General features: G+C 46.4%; 1 protein-coding gene across 14 annotated transcripts in view; it reads right to left on the bottom strand.

Moving 5' to 3' along the window:
- The window catches only part of CD44 (CD44 molecule (IN blood group)), an 85,712-nt gene extending 75,738 nt beyond the window's left edge, over positions 1 to 9,974 (bottom strand). For 6 of the 14 annotated variants that reach the window (XM_084774987.1, XM_084774988.1, XM_084774986.1 and 3 more), the window contains exon 1: positions 9,735 to 9,968. In XM_084774987.1, coding sequence (XP_084631113.1) covers positions 9,735 to 9,807 — 73 coding nt within the window. In that variant the 5' untranslated portion in view covers positions 9,808 to 9,968. Of the gene's footprint in view, positions 1 to 9,734 lie in introns of all 14 variants that reach the window. The other 8 variants (XM_084774992.1, XM_084774980.1, XM_084774979.1 and 5 more) reach the window with 7 other exon arrangements.
- Between the last annotated feature and the right edge of the window lie 6,104 nt (positions 9,975 to 16,078).

The raw sequence follows: 16,078 nt of genomic DNA, 5'->3' as shown, positions 1-16,078 counted from the left end.
ACAGAAATCATGATGAAGGAAGGACGATGCGCACAGTCATTCTATGACCAAGGAGAAGGGCGGTCTGCTGGCCAAGTGTGGGTTCTCACCTCTCCTTGAGTGTCACAATGTCTGTGCAATGGGTTGGAAGTACAGATAGAGGAAGCATATTCAACAACCAAGGGCACAAATATGACAGGAGGCATGAACCTATCTGGTATCTTATTTAAGCTAAAGGTTGGTGGATTCCAGGTGAGTACGATGTGGGGACAGGCAGAAAGGATTATAATTCAACTGATTATAAACCCTCAGTGACCGATATAGGGCTGGAAGCAGACAGAGTTTTCAGCCTCTGACCCACTTTGCAAACCTCCTCAGTAGCACAAATTTATGATTTCTTTCTTCTCCTACTGAGCAAGAATTGCTCTGGATTTATAGGGGAAAAGTTAACAAGAATATGGAAAGCCCTTGATAGAAGGAGTAAATGCATCTCACTGTCCTGCTTTGTACAGTACCCTACTTAAGTTTTATGTGTATATAAACATGTTTCTTATATATGTATACTATATATCATATGTACATATGTGTTATCATCATTTTATTTTATGTGTATAAGTGCTTTGCCTGCATATATGTCTATGGACCACATCTGAGCTTGGTACACTCGGAGGCCAGAAGATGCCTTGGAACTGAAACTGCAAACAGTTGTGATCTAGCATGTGGGTGTTGAGAATAGAACCTGGGTCCTCTGGCAAAGCTGCCAGTGCTCTTAACCTCAGGGCCATGGCTATGGCCAATATTTACATATATCCCAGTGGGTTCTGTGGCTGAGTGCATGGGTCATTTTTGTACTAATATTCTGTGAAGGCTCCTGGAAGGGAGGCTGAGAAATCCAGGGTCCTCTTGAAGCTTTGAGAATGAAGGACATAATTCTTTCTCTTCTTCAGAAGCTGGATTTTCACACCTCTTGGTATGACATTGTTTGAATTGTCACTTGAAGCAAGGAGTGTTTCATGCAGGTCTTGCCCATGATGCAGTGGAAATGTGTGGCTGAGATACATGGCTAAAGCCTCTATCCTTTACTGGACAACTGCATCTGCCCACTGCCAAGAAGGGGGGAGAAGTTGGCGGTGCACGAGGAGAGGAGTACGTTGTTCCCAGGAGTCGCTTGTGCCTTCTGGGTTTATGAAGTAGAGCCAGGTCTCTGCTTGTTTCTGGCAATGGGTAAATAATTCACTTCTGACATTTAATCCACACTGGGCATCACACTTTTGGTACTGTACTGTTACAGCATTATAGTAGAGTTGTTTTCTCTACTGTTTTATGAGGCACGTATACTAGTGAACTCAGAGTGGAGGCTTTACAGAGCTGGAGGCCTGGAAAGGACCGAAGAGGTCACCTAGAGCCTTGCTTTCTCCTTCCACACATGGACAAAATAGAGGAAACTGGTGGTGAATTAGTAACAGAGAGGAACAAAACAGAGGAGTCTTTCTGTTCTGAGGATGCTTCTGTATGCTCTTGTTCAATGCATAGCTCCCCAAGCTCACCCTGCTCTTGGGTGACACAGAGAGAATGAGCTAGGATCTCTCTTGTTTCACAGCCATGGAGTCTTTGGTACTGGCCTCCCCTAAAACCAACCTCCCCATTCCAACCCTACCAACTGTCTGGTTACACGAGGTAGTTCCCAGATCTGGAAACCACTGATGAAAGAACGCTCAATTGGTCTCTCCCCACCACACATTTTTAACATTGGGATGAAAAGGCGAACATCTTTTTTCAAAGTGTTGCTGAGAGCAGGATTATGATGCTGGAAGGTTGCTATATACAAGGTCAGGTTTTAAGATAAGGACTGAGTCTCAGTAATAGCCAGGCCTAAAGGAAATCAAGAGGTCTACCATACTGGACAAAACCAAATGGACTTTTTAACCTCCTTGCCTTGCCTGATAGGTCAAACCTTAAAAGTGATCCACTTAAGCTGAAGAGGGTGCCTAGAAAAGAAACTTCAAGGAGTTTGAGATTTGCTGAAAGGAACACTAGGGAAGTACATGTTTTCTATAGACCAAAAAGAAGAGGCAAAGCTGAAAATAAGGGAACTGGAACCCTACCCAAAGTATCTCAACTAGTTAGTGATGGTGATTTCTTCCAGATTAACTCCAGAAATTTTGTTCGGTTAAACTTCTAAATGTTTAGTGAGAGCTTACTATAGTTATTGAAATATGCCAATAGCTGGAAGCTGTAGTGTGTGCAGACATGTTCATAAGATATGGCTTTTCCGTCAGATGCTTTGGAGCTACATAGCTACAACTGAACAGCATCTCTTTAGCTTCTTTTAAAAATTAAGTCCTTATGATGTTTGTGTGTAAGTGTACACCCATGTATGTATATGCGTGTTTAGGCATGTTCAAGTGCATGTGTACGTGCAGGCAGGAGGACAGCCTCATGTCATTTCTTAGAAGTAGTCAACCCTGTTTGGGGGAGACAGGATTTCCCACTGGCTTGGAACTTGTCAGATAGACTTAGTTGGCTGCCCTGAGGGCTCCAGAGATGTTCCCATATCCACTTGCCCTTGCTGGGACTACAAGTCTACACTGCCATGCCTGGTTTTTTACATGGATGCTGAGCACTGAGCTTAGGGCCTCAGGTTTTCAAAGCAAGCATTTTACTGACTGAGCCATCGCTGTACATGAAGTTCTAATGAATGACCAGGAAATGCAACTAGTGAACAGCAGGGGAGAGTAATTGCACTGTGGAGAGTCTAACTGGATGAAACTGACCTCTAAGGTGTGACGAAAACAGAGGATCCAACTGCAAGAAATTGCTGGAAGATTTTTCTCCAGCTCTCTGGGCTTCCCTGAGGCCATGCCCTCCCTCTGCCTCCCTTTCTATGGGGACATTACAACTAACTCTCTGGTAGCTATAGAAATGAATCAAGTAGTCCCCTTCAGGCTTCAAGTTAGAACTTATCTCTGTTAGACTCAGCATTTTGGACTGGGCACAGTCATAGTTGGCAACATTTGTGCCTGGCATACTTATGTGATGTTTTTGAAACCTACAGAGATGGAGTCAGAATTATAGTGAAATGACTGTCAAAGTCAGGGGCAAGTCCATGCAATCACTCTTTTCTCCCCTGTGTCTTAGTTTGAATGATAGTGAACCCTTGCAAAGAGGTTTCACTATCATCCCTCTTTAAAAAAAACAAACAAACAAACAAACAAACAAAAATACAATGCTGCTTAGCTCGTGCTTCGGGAAGGCAGTGCACACCTGCTTAAGAATAAAGATGTGGGTGACATTGAAACACATGGAGAATCTTGAATGGGTTCCTGCCACTGGCGTAAAGGTCTGCAGCCCTTCCTGTGGCCCAAGTCTCATGCACCCAAAGTGCTTCACCTCCTCCCTTCCTAGATGGCCATCAGCCAGAGGAATGTATCTTATGCCCTGGATGACATTTGCCTGCTGCACCAAGCAGTCTCCAGGTCACCTTATCTGTCATAGAGCTGGGAAGAAGGGTTACCCTGAGCTAACTCCTCAATGCCCTGGAAGTGTAAAACAGAACTTCTGGCAAACTCCTTTCTCAGTTTCCCTTCCTTCCGCATCAACCCCTATTTGTAGAGTGAAGACTCTGAACGCAGATTAAGCAAAGAGTAAGTGTTTTGTTTCCATTTGTTTGTTCCATGCCTTAGATTTCTTTAACCACAAGCCACAGTCAGCAAAGTTCACCTTCACTCAGCTGAGAAATAATGAAGGGATCATGAACAAAAACTCACATCAGCATCCATTGACCTCACCAAGTCTCCACCCTCCCCAACATCTCACCACACACACAAAAAAAAAGGGACTAGACTCCTGTTCGGGAATTAGAGTAAGCGAGCCACTCAGAGGATGAACGGGGAAAGGTTTCCATTACGTAATCTTTCCCCCCCCCCCCCCCTTTTTTTTTTTGCAAGTCCAGTCCTCTCCTCGGCTGTCATGTTTTCAAATGAAAGGTAAGAGGCTGGAGAGATAGCTCAGTGGCTAAGAGTGCTCTCTGCCCATGCAGAGGACCAGAGTTCAGTTTCCAGCACCATATCAGGTGACTCACCCTTCCCTGTAACTCCAGCTCCAGGGCATCTGATGCCCCCTTCTGGACTCTATGGGCACCTGCACTCCTGTGACCCTCTGGGTTGACATCTCAGCCCCCTCACTTCACCACTAGGCAGCCTTGATCCATTTGCTAAAATCCTGTGCCTTAGTTACGTTGTGTGGGAAAGGGGGATAGTAAAAGAACTGTTTTTGTCAGATTGGTGTATAATTTAGACAAGCTAGTTTATAGAAAACAAAGAGAACATTGGTTTATTATGATTATTAACATTGGTAACAGTAGCTCAGAAACCTGTAATTAGTCACCAAAAAGCAAATACAAAAAGTCTAAGAACTCTCAAACTGTACCACCTTCCAGCCATTTTCAAAGATGCCCCAAAATCACTGCTCATGTGACAGATTCCTTCCTCCCTGGGGTTTTGCAATTAACCTTTACTTTCGAAAGCTGAAGACTTACGGAAGGTTCTTGGGACCCGAATTTTGCAAATCACATCCTTGGTGACTCAAGCGCTCCCCACCCACTTTGAATCTGTCTGCCCACACTTGCACAAAGGAGGGACACTTGCCCCAGGAGGGCACACCCAGGCAGCTGATGCATGCACCTCAGCCTCATGGCTTTCTGGCTCTGTGAGGCTAGCCCCCACAACATCATCCTCTCGCGCTGTATTTGACTGTGTCTCTGAGCAGGTGATCCAAGAGAAGGCAGGACCTGCCCCAGTTGTGAGCAACTTCGTACTGGGCAAGCTCAGTCCAGAAGAAGCTAGTGGGGGTGCATGGTTAGCTGCCAAGTTTCTCGCAGCTTAGGCACCTCTGGGGTGCAGTAGTGTAAGTTTCAATAGCAAGCCATAGAAGATACCAGACTCTTCAGGAAGTGTTTCTGCATCTCTCCCTGCTGCTGCCACCTGCCAGAAGCAAGTGTGGCCAGAGGTGGTATGGGCCTCTTAGCCAAGGACTCTAGTCTCAGACCAGCAGCTGACCACGCCAGCCATTGCTGGGCAGTGTTTCATTCTGAGGTTTAAGTGTTGGTTTGGCCTCATCATCCCAGTCTCTTCTCACCCAGCCATCCACTAACCCTCTCCTTAGAAGGGCCCCATGGCCAGCAGCCACCAAAACCACAGGCAGACAAACTCTTTGCTTGGGGAGAGTACATATAAGCCCCATTGTAAGCAGTTGGCCAGCCAAGCCTTCTCCTCACCAGAGTCCTCAGCAGGGTGACAACAATGCTATCAGCTTGCTGCCATATACACATAAACATATTTGCACATTCAGTGTACCAGCCAGCCTGCCTCTGCACATGAAAATTCTTACTTCTCTATTTGAGACATTCATCTCAAGTCAATATTCCTGGTTCTCATTGGGGGCCATCACTAGGGTTTGGGATCAGGGGATTCCAGGGAGCTGCAGAAGGCAGGTAGCACTAATGGCCCTGGCTTCCCAAACCCTTGCTGGCCAGTTTGGAGCTAGTATGGGTTGTTGTTGTTGTTGTTGTTGTTGTTGTTGTTGTTTGCTTTTGTTTTTTTCTAGCTATGAAGGTCAAACTGAGCACTTCACACATGCTAGGTAAATACTCTGTCACTGAGTCCTACCTTAGCTCTAGGAGTATATGCTCAACAAAAACTTCAGCCTGCTAAGTGATGGAAAGTGGGGCTCAAATTGAAGGCCCTCCTTAAAAAAAAAAGTTGTGTCCTCATTCAAGCAGAGGCACAACGAAAACTGAGTCATCAGCTTTTTGATGTGCAAACCCCAAGAATTTCACTCTGAAGTAGAGAAGATCCCCTTTGAAAACTCCATGGGGCCCCCGGAAGCAGCTGCCACCTGCTTCAGCTCCCTCTTTCACAAGAATCATTTCCCTCTCACACTCTGGGTGGAGATGCTAAAATGGAGGCACTGATGAAACACAACTGTAGCATATCCCTCATCCCCATCCCTAGGACAGGCTGGGGGGGGGGGCAGCCATCTCTTCTCTCACCACCTCCTGTGTGTTAGTGGAGCCCAGTCTATCTGCTTGGGTGGCCACGTGTCTCCTAGAAATTCTCAGTAGATTTTGGTCCAAGATCCGTGACTTCTCTAGAAAGCCATGTCAACCCACTGTCTGAGATTTCAAGACTTCCCCTCAAATAGGGTGTACATAACTGCCCAAAGAGTATGTAACCACAGCTCTCTGTGGGTCATTGCACATGAAATGCCTACGAGGCCAGCATGAGAACATCTGTGGGGCCTTTCTTAATTTCCAGGCAAAGAGCATTGTCCTGACTTGTCTCTTAGGCAAGGAGCAGCCTCTCCCTTTTTGCCAAGCCTACAAATGAGAGCACGTCTAAAGGGGCAAGTGGACTCTGATAAGGGAGCTGACTTATTTTAGCAATAAATAACTAGGTTGGCATCTTGGATGGCTGTGGCTGAGCTTGGGGAAGGATGGGACAGAGGAGGGCAAGGCAGGGCAGCCAGGAGTCTACAGCTTTCTAGAGGGTGGCAAGAGAAGCCACTCCTGCTCTCTCTGCTGACTACAGTGGGCAGGAACAGTGTGAGACCACAGACTACTCTCTCCAGGATCCCTTAAAGGCAAAGGTGGTGATGGGTGACGTTAAAGGTGATGGAGCACTCCAACTCTACCCCTGTGTACTTGGATGAGTCTTGTTATCTCTGAGCCTTGATTTCTTTATCAAGAAAGTGATGCTAGGAAAGTACTAATGTGTGTGGCCACTGCTAAGCTATGTAAGAGACCCCACCACTAAACTCCAACTGAATCTGCCCACTGGGTTCACTTCTTAAGGACTTTGGATGCTAAGTGGCAACGACAACATGCCAGGATTGTCAATGGGGTACTTCTAACTTTTCAGTGATGCTCAGGAGGCATACAAAGCCCTGAAACAAGACAGATCTGTCTTGAGCATCGTTTTCCTTTAGGGTAAGATATAGTGATCATTATTCTCAACTTAAACTGAGCATATTGGACCATAAGAAGGCATTAAGAAAATGTTATGCCACATCCCAACTGGCCACACCTTTTTCCTCACCACTGCAAAGGAGAGGATGGGGGTCCCAGACACTAGGGTGTTTCAGAGATGTCCTCACACCTTAAGAGAGCAGGGAAGTCACCACCAACTCCTGTGTCCCATGGTCAACTTCCCCTTGGGAAAAAGAAGAGGTTTTTTTCCCCAAGTGATCTTTAAAGTGAGTCTAAGACAGTGAATCAGAAAATTTTCAGGGAATGAGTGGAAAGAGATCTGTCACAGACCAGGAATTTCCTGTGGTCCAGCAATCCCTCCTGTGTAGGGGGAAGTTGGCAAAAAACAGAAACTTTGTCCCTCAGCTGCCATTCTCCCAGCTCATCACCGTGATTTGGAAGGAGCTTGCTTCCTTCCCTCTTCGCACGGGAAGACTTAGCCTGCGCTCTAATGACCAATGGGAAAAGATGTCCAGAACGCTCAGAGGGCGCACAAAGATGCCTGCTGCCCCCAACCCTCCAACTCTCAAGACCAACCCTCCCCCACCCCCTCAGCAATGGAGGTGCAGTTTCCTAGCAATGATCTCTGGCCATGACGAAGACAAGGGAAAGGAACTATGCAAGTTGGTACTTGACCCCTCTGCCTTCCACCTGAGGCCACTTTCTCCCTGCCTTGAAGGATTCCGGGAGCTGCTTAGCCACCTCCAGATACTTTCTGCTTTTTGACTTCCAATGCAGCATTGGACAGTTTCTCCTGTCACTCGACCTCTGCTCATCCTCCGCCCCCCCAAAAAAAACTTCACCCAGTCTCAAAGTTTCCTCATCATCTTCCAAAACCAGTCACTCCCAGAACACAGCAACCACGATGTCTCTCTTCTCCCTACCCTTTCTCTTTCCCTTCTGCTCACGGAGACCCACATCCTCTCCTAAGTCACATCTCATTTCTGAGTCTCAGTTCCTTTCCAATAACTTTAAAAGGACGTGAAAGCCAGGGTCCAGGCAGCCACTGCTACTGGCACTCCACCCGACTTCTCCTATAGCCACACTGTACAACAGGAGAGTGGAAATCCCAAGGCAGAGGTGCCCTGCAGGTTCCAAGGCCTGACTCCTGGGCCATATACGGACCTCAAGTATCTAGGAGTAGGCTTTTTAGAATAGCCCGGGGACAGTCTGTGAAAATGCAAGTGTTCATCGCCTCAGTCACAGCAAAGTGGGAGTAGTGTGCCAAGCTCCCTCTTGACCTCTGCAGCCAGGTCCTGGGCTCTCCCTGCCCTTCCCCACCCATCTTGAATGTTTCTGCCTTCCAGGGGCCCCTTGGAGCTCTGGTTCCCTTTGGAAGCCACTACTGTAGCCTCTGAGGACCAGAATGCCACTTTCTCTGAATGTCTTTTCGACTTAGTCCAATACATGCGTTCAGATATCCCGGGACAGGTCCAAACGATGGAACTTAATGACCCCCGAGTTCACAGCCAGAACCACTCCTTGCTAACCTCTGGGAATACTTTTCACCAAATCACCACAAAGATAAAGAAACAACATATGTGAAAGAAATACCTAACACTGAGCCTGGCACCGTAAAAGGATACAATATATGAACAATAGTGTATTTTGCTATGATTAACATTTTCAGTACTTTGCATCAGAATTCAAAATTTATAATCCCCATTTAGCATGTCTACAATACCTAGGTAGGCAACCCACCCCCCAAAAAAAACTGGGTTTAATAAATTCTTGCTGAGAGGAACTCTCTGTAGGCTGAGCTGACTTAATGACCTAGCTGGCACTTCTTAAAAGAAAAGCTAACTATGCTGGCGCTAACGCGTTCATGGAATTATCTGCTCATATATAGACAAAGGAAGGGAAACCTTGGAGTTGAGCCATAGTAAATGCCGGACCCCAGCCCCTCTCCTCTACAGCTCCTCATTTCGATGGATGGGATGCTGGGGTCTCTGAGCTAAAGTTCGCGTGTTACTTTGATACAGGTTCCGTCCTGCTCTGAAGCTGCCCGGCAGCAAGTATGAACCCTGTTGCTGTTTGACTTTGGCCAGATTGGAAGAACCAGGGGGCTGCAAGCACTGGGCAGCTGATCCAATCATTGCCTCTATTATATGTCCTCCCTGGCCCCAGTCTGGAACCTCCTGGGCACTCAGAGCCTCATATAGAAGCAGTTCAAGCTCCCACTAGCCAAAGCAGTCTGTAACCAAAAGGGACTGTAGTCTAAGCTAGGATTCACTCTCTTCAGCTTTCTGAAAGGTCTCTGGCTTACAAGTCTGTGGCCACCTTGCGGACCGCTCTACAGGTCCCAGCTCTAGCTCTGGCCCCAGGTCCCTGGCTCTGCTCTACTAGCCACTATCAACCGGACTTGGGGAGCCCTTGAGAGCCAGATCCTGTTAGTCGGGCTGCCGGCTGCGTGCATCCAAGAGTACAGTTACTTTTGCGCCATGTGCTCCAGCAAGCGCAGGCGACCTCGCCCAAAATCTGTGGCGGGCAACCTGCCCAGCCAACTTTCTTCTCCCTTTCTCTTTTCCTTTCACCCAAGCGGCGCTTCCCAAGAACAAACTCTCCAACAGCGTAGCCCCAAACCCCAGCTTTGCTTTGCTGAGAGCCCATTTCACGGCATTCCCTCCCCTGCCTATTCAACCCAGGGGAATCCAGCTGGAGTCCTTTGCCTGGGCTGGCTCTCTCCCCCGTCGCGGTCGCATCCCGCTGCCTAGGCTGGCGGGCCACTCACCGATCTGTGGTTGCGCAAGGCTCAGCTGCAAGAGGCAAAGTCCCCAAGCTGCTTGCCACCAAAACTTGTCCATGGTTTGAGAGATGAAACCGAAGGATCTAGTCGCCTCTGGAAAAAGGTCGTCACTGGGACGGGGCAAGGAGGCTGGATGGAACCTGTCACAGGCTGGGGGGCAGCTGGGCAATGAGGCCGCCTCGGAAGTTGGCTGTGGTTTTTATTCCAGGCTTTGAAAGAGTGACCTAAGAGGGAGGGAGGGAGCGAAGGACACACCCAAAGCAAGGGGGCTGTGACTAAGCAGCCAACGGAGGTTTAAAGATATACCAGCCTGCTTTCACTGCTTCCTCAGCGCCCCTGCCCTGCCCCTCGGGGCATCTGAGAATTGCTGCGGACCCCTGTGTGCCCGCATCCACCCCCCCCCCCAGGGCCACTCCACAGGCTTCCTTCTGTGACCCAGCCTCCCTGCCTGCCTATGGGGAGCACTGCCTGGGACAAGGAGAATGAGGGTCCTGTGACCCAGCCCCTCTCTGTTGAGCCTCCAACCTCTCCTTTGCTACTAAACTTCTGGAAACCTTGCAGGGGAATGACTGGGTTTCCCAGGAAGCTGGACTTAGCCTAGGGAGGAGCTGAGACAAAAGGGAAATCCTCCTGGAGGGGAAGATGGTGCCTTCCAGGCTAGGGTGGGAATTGAAAAGTGGGAAACTTGTGGGAGTGTCCACTCCTCTTTCCCTCTGAGAGAAGTCGAAAACACTGTGCAGGTCACTGATCAGGGAAACCCAGTAATGGCCACCACATTTCATGCTTGCTCTCAACCATCTACTAATCCTTCTACCACTTTCTTAAATCCAACCAGGACTCACACAGCCAGCCAGCCCGCCATTCCTCTGTCCACCCCTCTTCCTCCTATATATGCACTAATTCAGCCATGCTCCATCTCTCCACCGATTCTCGCATTCGTCCACCTGTACAGCTTTCCACACACCATTCCATAAGCTCTTTTCACCCCTCTCCTAAGATCACATCTCCCCGTCATATTCCCCAACCATCTTCCCACGCACTGACGCCTGCCCACCGTTCCCTTCCACCCTCGTATTGACTCTGCTATCGACTCACACACCCGTTGCTTCTTTCTTGTTTGCATTTATATTCCCTTTGCTGCAAACTTAAGTACATTTCCCTTTATTTCTTACCTGATAAATCTCAAGGAGTGGGTGCGCACTGCTGTATTATTCAAGGGAGACATTTCAAGGCTGAAAGTCAGGGGAAATCATATTTCGAGTCACAATTCCCTATCTTCTCTAATACGCTGCGAGGTGCAATTTGCACATCGAAAGCAGTGTTTATCTTGAATGTGAATTACTGAAAAGTAAATCTGGGTGGACTTCTTGCTAAATGAGAAACACAGAAAACATGCCTGTAGAAGGATCCAGAAGGAATCACCCCAGAATTTGTGAGGAAAAGTGATATTTTGACATTTATTAAAGAAGCTGAAAAGGTGAGAGAAATGCACCCAGCCACCTGTCCGTCCATTTATTCATCAAACATATAATGCGTGCTAAGGGTACCAAGATAAGCAAAGCCTGGTCTGTTTCCAACCCTAGCTCACAGTCACAAGCTAGCTGATGCCTACAATATCAAATATACTGTAAAATACAGCTAGGACTGGAAAGATGGCTCAGTGGAAAAGTGCTTGCTACCAGGCATGTGACCCGAGTTCAATCTTTGGAACCCACATGGCGACTTCGGCACGTTCTCTACACACACATTAACTGTTAAAATGCTTAAAATATAATGCAGTCAGCCTTTTTAATCTATAGATTAAAATATTTGTGAGAATTGCATCTGTCCTGAATATCTACAAGCTTTTTGCTTTTCATTATGTTGTGAACAACACAGCTTCACAGCTATGTATCACACAGAATACACAGCACTCCATCTTGAGGGGCACTAGAAGTTACCTAGCAGGGACTAGAAGACTGTGTGTGGACCATGGGCAGATACTGAGTCACTGTGCATGACAGAACTCATTTCTGAAGGTTTCATATGAACCTTGAGTGTTCTGGAAGTGATTTGCTGCTAAGGAATAACTCTGTCTCTGTCTCTTACTTCCTGTCGGTCTGTCTGTCTGTGTCTCTCTTTCTCTCTCTCTCTCTCTCTCTCTCTCTCTCTCTCTCTCTCTCTCGTGTGTGTGTGTGTGTGTGTGTGTGTGTGTGTGTCTGTGTGTGTGTGTCTGTGTGTCTGTGTGTGTGTGTCTGTGTGTTTAGGATGCCACCAGACCTGCAATATGAAGAAGAAAATCACAATATTTTCTTGGGATCACTAATGAGACATCCCAAGAAAGGTGTAGAAGAAGGAATTCTTGAGACTCTGCAGGGATAAGTCACCCACAGGGAGTTCTCCTGTTGGGGAATAGCTGGGATTCAAGACTAGAATACCTATCCTTAATCCGGTTTTTGCTGCTTACTACTTTATGGCCTAAAGATAGGCAATGAGGTTTTATGTGCCTCCATTTTCCCAAGTACGAAGAGGGGTTTAATAATAGTATCCACCTCACAGAAATGAAGGGGAGAGAGCAGGGGTAAAAGTGCAAACAGAGGGCCCGGAAGTGGGTTGAGTGGGTGCCTAGGGTTTGATCACTCCTTGGCCCTGTGGGAACACAGAGGGGGGGGGCGTGCAGACTGTCCAGATGAGATCTGATAGGCTGTGGCCAGAAGGTAGGGGAGGAGGGCCCCACCTGTCAGAGGTCTAGGGAAGGAGAGTAGATCAGAGGGGCGGGGAGGGTGGGAACGGTAAGAAAAGGGTGAAGGGGTTACAATCCAGATGTAACTTGAATTAAGAAGAAGGAGGAGGAGGAGGAGAAAGTCCTGCGTCTCTTAAATGCTGTATGTACGTTTGTATATATGCATATAATAATCAATATATTGTATATATGAATGTGATAGAAAGGTTTAAATATTAAATCAGATGAAAAGACTGAGTGGGAGACAGCAAACCATTTGACCAGAGAAGTCTGCAGGGGCCAGGTTTTAAACTGCAAGGAACTCTGAACTTGGTCTTGTAGAAAACCAAGAGCCATTGTAAGTTTTTGAAGTGATTTTTATGAATACACATAGCATAAGACTTACTGTTTTATTCACATATAAGTGCAGTGAAGAGGCATTTAGTTAATTCACAGTATTTTGCCCCCTTACAACTTCCTTTAGGTTTTTCAGTTAGGGAGACCCTTACACTAGTACTTTTAGAGACGTCAGTGATAGGTGTGCAAAATCACTGGACCTACTCCCCAGGCAGTCTGTGCCTGACAAGGCATAACTCAAGCATCTGCCTTTCTGAGATGAAGAAGGCGTCTCCTGGCCTCCTCCGAATACAAAGAATTTTAGAATTTGCTAGTGGATAGAAAGAGCTGGCCACCCTGTTGTTTGAGACCTGCAGACTGTTTACTTCAAATTCTAAAGGCCTTACCTCTTGGAATAAACATCCTAGTGGGTTTAGCGAATGATGGACGGGGAAAGATATTGAATATTTGTGTTTAAGATTTTTGTCTTTTTATCTTTGGAAAAGGGGAGGGAAATAGATAGTTGCCAGGAATGCCTTTTTATGGACCTGGGGTTCCTTGGGGAGCCCTTCTGGAAAGGACATAGACACCAGAGCTGATGATTCACAGTGATCTGTGTTCCTTCCTTGTCCTCATACAGTAGAAATTCCACATGACCAGTTTATATATTAGAATACTTTGAGAGAATTCATTTTGACAAAAAATTCTTTTAAAACAAAACAAAACAAACAAACAAAAACAAGCAAAAAACCCACTAAACTAGATAACCTCAGACCCTGCCTGGTTGGTCTTTTTTCATAATTAGTTCAGTAAACAATATTGTCCAAAGGTGTGTGGTGGAAGAAGAGGGGGAGCCAACTGAAAAAATGCTTTGCAAGCTGTAGAGAGACATGCAAATTCTCTAGAAATTATTATTAGGATTCTTCTCCCAGAGGGGAAGGGCTTGCTGTTTTTTCCCGATAGTTCAGCCAGGGGCTGAGACAACGTGCCCTGATGCCACAAATGACTCACTCTCAATAATAGATTTACTGAATCAGGCCAGTCCTTGGGAATTCCTGGATTATCTCTGAGCCTTCTGTCATCCTCTTTTCAAACACCTCGCCCACCATGGGCCACAAGGTCTTCTCCCTTGTGCCTCTATAAAGGTACAAATCCTTAAAATAGCTTACTTTAGGCATTTGGTGTCAGTCACCTTGTCTATGACAAGCCATGGATGTGGGAAAGTGGAATGGAGCACTTGAATTGGTGGGGCTTGACATGAGATCACAGGATTTGGAGAGAAGCCGGGATGCAGTCATCAGTCTTGGGCTGAGAAAGTAAGTCAGCTCCATTGTAATCAGTGACTACCTCTGGGAGATTTGGGTTCCAAATGGGGGTAAGGGGCCAGTTTCAATAGCTTAGGGATACTAACAAAAAGAAGACCTAAGAATCTGCCACTGCTTAGTGGAGAGTGCGACTACCTAATCCTATGAGCTGCGGGAGCTCAGGGGCATGGCTGTGTATCAGTTGCGGTGGCTGACGTAGCCTAGTTTCTGGCTTTATCTATCATGATCCACAAATAAGCACTGCTCAAATGCATGGGTGCCTGCTGCTTGCTTCTTCTTCTTCTTCTTTTTTTTTTTTTTATCACAGCTTATGGGGTGTTTCAGAAGCCACATGAGCTCATAGGTAGATGCACTTAGGCAACCTGAGGATTGCTGAACCCATTCAGGCAGAACTGTCTGTAAAGTGGCCAATTTAACAGCCTGCAGAGGAGCCTGTTCTCATGAGCAAATTAGATGCCCTTACAGAAACAGTAGGGCCTGATAGCTTCTGATGAATGATAATAAAAACTCTTCTTCTTCTTCTTCTTCTTCAGCAAAGAAAAATAAAATCTAAACCAAATGTGAGTGTAAGTGTGACGGGCACGGCTGGGAGACCCAGGGATGGGTCGGGGAACTATGCAAACTGTACAGACATCGAACACTGCTCAGAGGTGTCACAGAGCTGTTTCAGTAACAAGAATTGGTCCATCCAGGTAAAGGTAAAAGTACCATTCCAGCAAAAATTGAACTCTCAGTGGAATCCATTCTTTGCTCACAGTCACAGGGTGAACTGTATGCATGCAAACGAGCAACACTGAGAAACTTTCAGGAATAGCCATTAGCAGAGCTGAGCAAACTGGTAACTCGGGATGATGACTCTTTACGACAAATAAATAACCTTAAATGGCTATTACTCAGCTAAAACTGATCACAATGTTAGGCCTTTAGGATTAATAAAGCTTTTAAAATTATGGCAAATTAAGTAGTTGATGTGACTGTTGCACCCTGGGAATGCCAAGGGGACAGAGAAGCCTAGATTCTAGATTGGCCATGTCAGTCACAAAGTGGCTTTCACATAGAACTTTTGGGCCTAAGAAATTAGCATTCAACCCTAGAGATGGTCGGTAACAAACTTAGAAATGTGAATATTTAAGTATGGAATTTTAATTGTTTATTCTCTTCATTCATTCATTCTCCATCCATCCATCCATCCATCCATCCATCCATCCATCCATGCGTGCATGTGCAACTACTAAATACTGGGCAAAATGAACACATTGTTGGTTCTTTTTAAAGATATATTTATTTATTATTATGTATACAGTGCTCTACCTGCATGCACTCCTGCAGGCCAGAAGAGGGCATCAGATCACATTACAGATGGTTGTGAGCCACCATGTGGTTGCTGGGAATTGAACTCTGGACCTCTGGGGGAGCAGTCAGTGCCGTTAACCTCTGAGCCATCTCTCCAGTCCACATTCTTGGTTTTGAAATAATTAATTGTAACCAATCCACCGTCACCACAGCAACTGCCAACACCACTATATTAGTGCTATCATGACCATCATGACCACCATTAGTATTATCACCACTGTCTTACTTTTGTCTCTATTGCTGTGATTTTTTTTAAAAAAGCAACTTGGGACAGAGACATTCATTTCCACTTACAATCCCAGCTTATAACCAATCATTGTGGAGAAAGCAGACACTTCAAACAGCTAATCATACGATATCCATAGCCAAAAGCAGAAGGGGATGAATGTGCGTGTGCTCACTCACTCTTGCTGCATGCTCTTGCTTAGCTTGTTTTCTCCACTCTCATGGCATTCAGCACTCACTGACTAGGGAATGATGTCACTCACAGTGGGCTGGGTCTTCACCCATCAACTAACTCATTAAGACAATCCTTGGAGCAAAGCAATGAAGACAACTCCTCGCTGAGACTCTTCTCAGGTGGTTGGTTCTAGACTGTATCAAGTTGACAATGC

The sequence above is a fragment of the Acomys minous genome, assembly GCF_964271855.1.
Source record: "Acomys minous genome assembly, chromosome: 3".
Classification (NCBI taxonomy): domain Eukaryota; kingdom Metazoa; phylum Chordata; class Mammalia; order Rodentia; family Muridae; genus Acomys; species Acomys minous.
The sequence above is the reverse complement of the archived record's forward strand: the minus strand, read 5'-3'. Positions and strand labels throughout refer to the sequence as shown.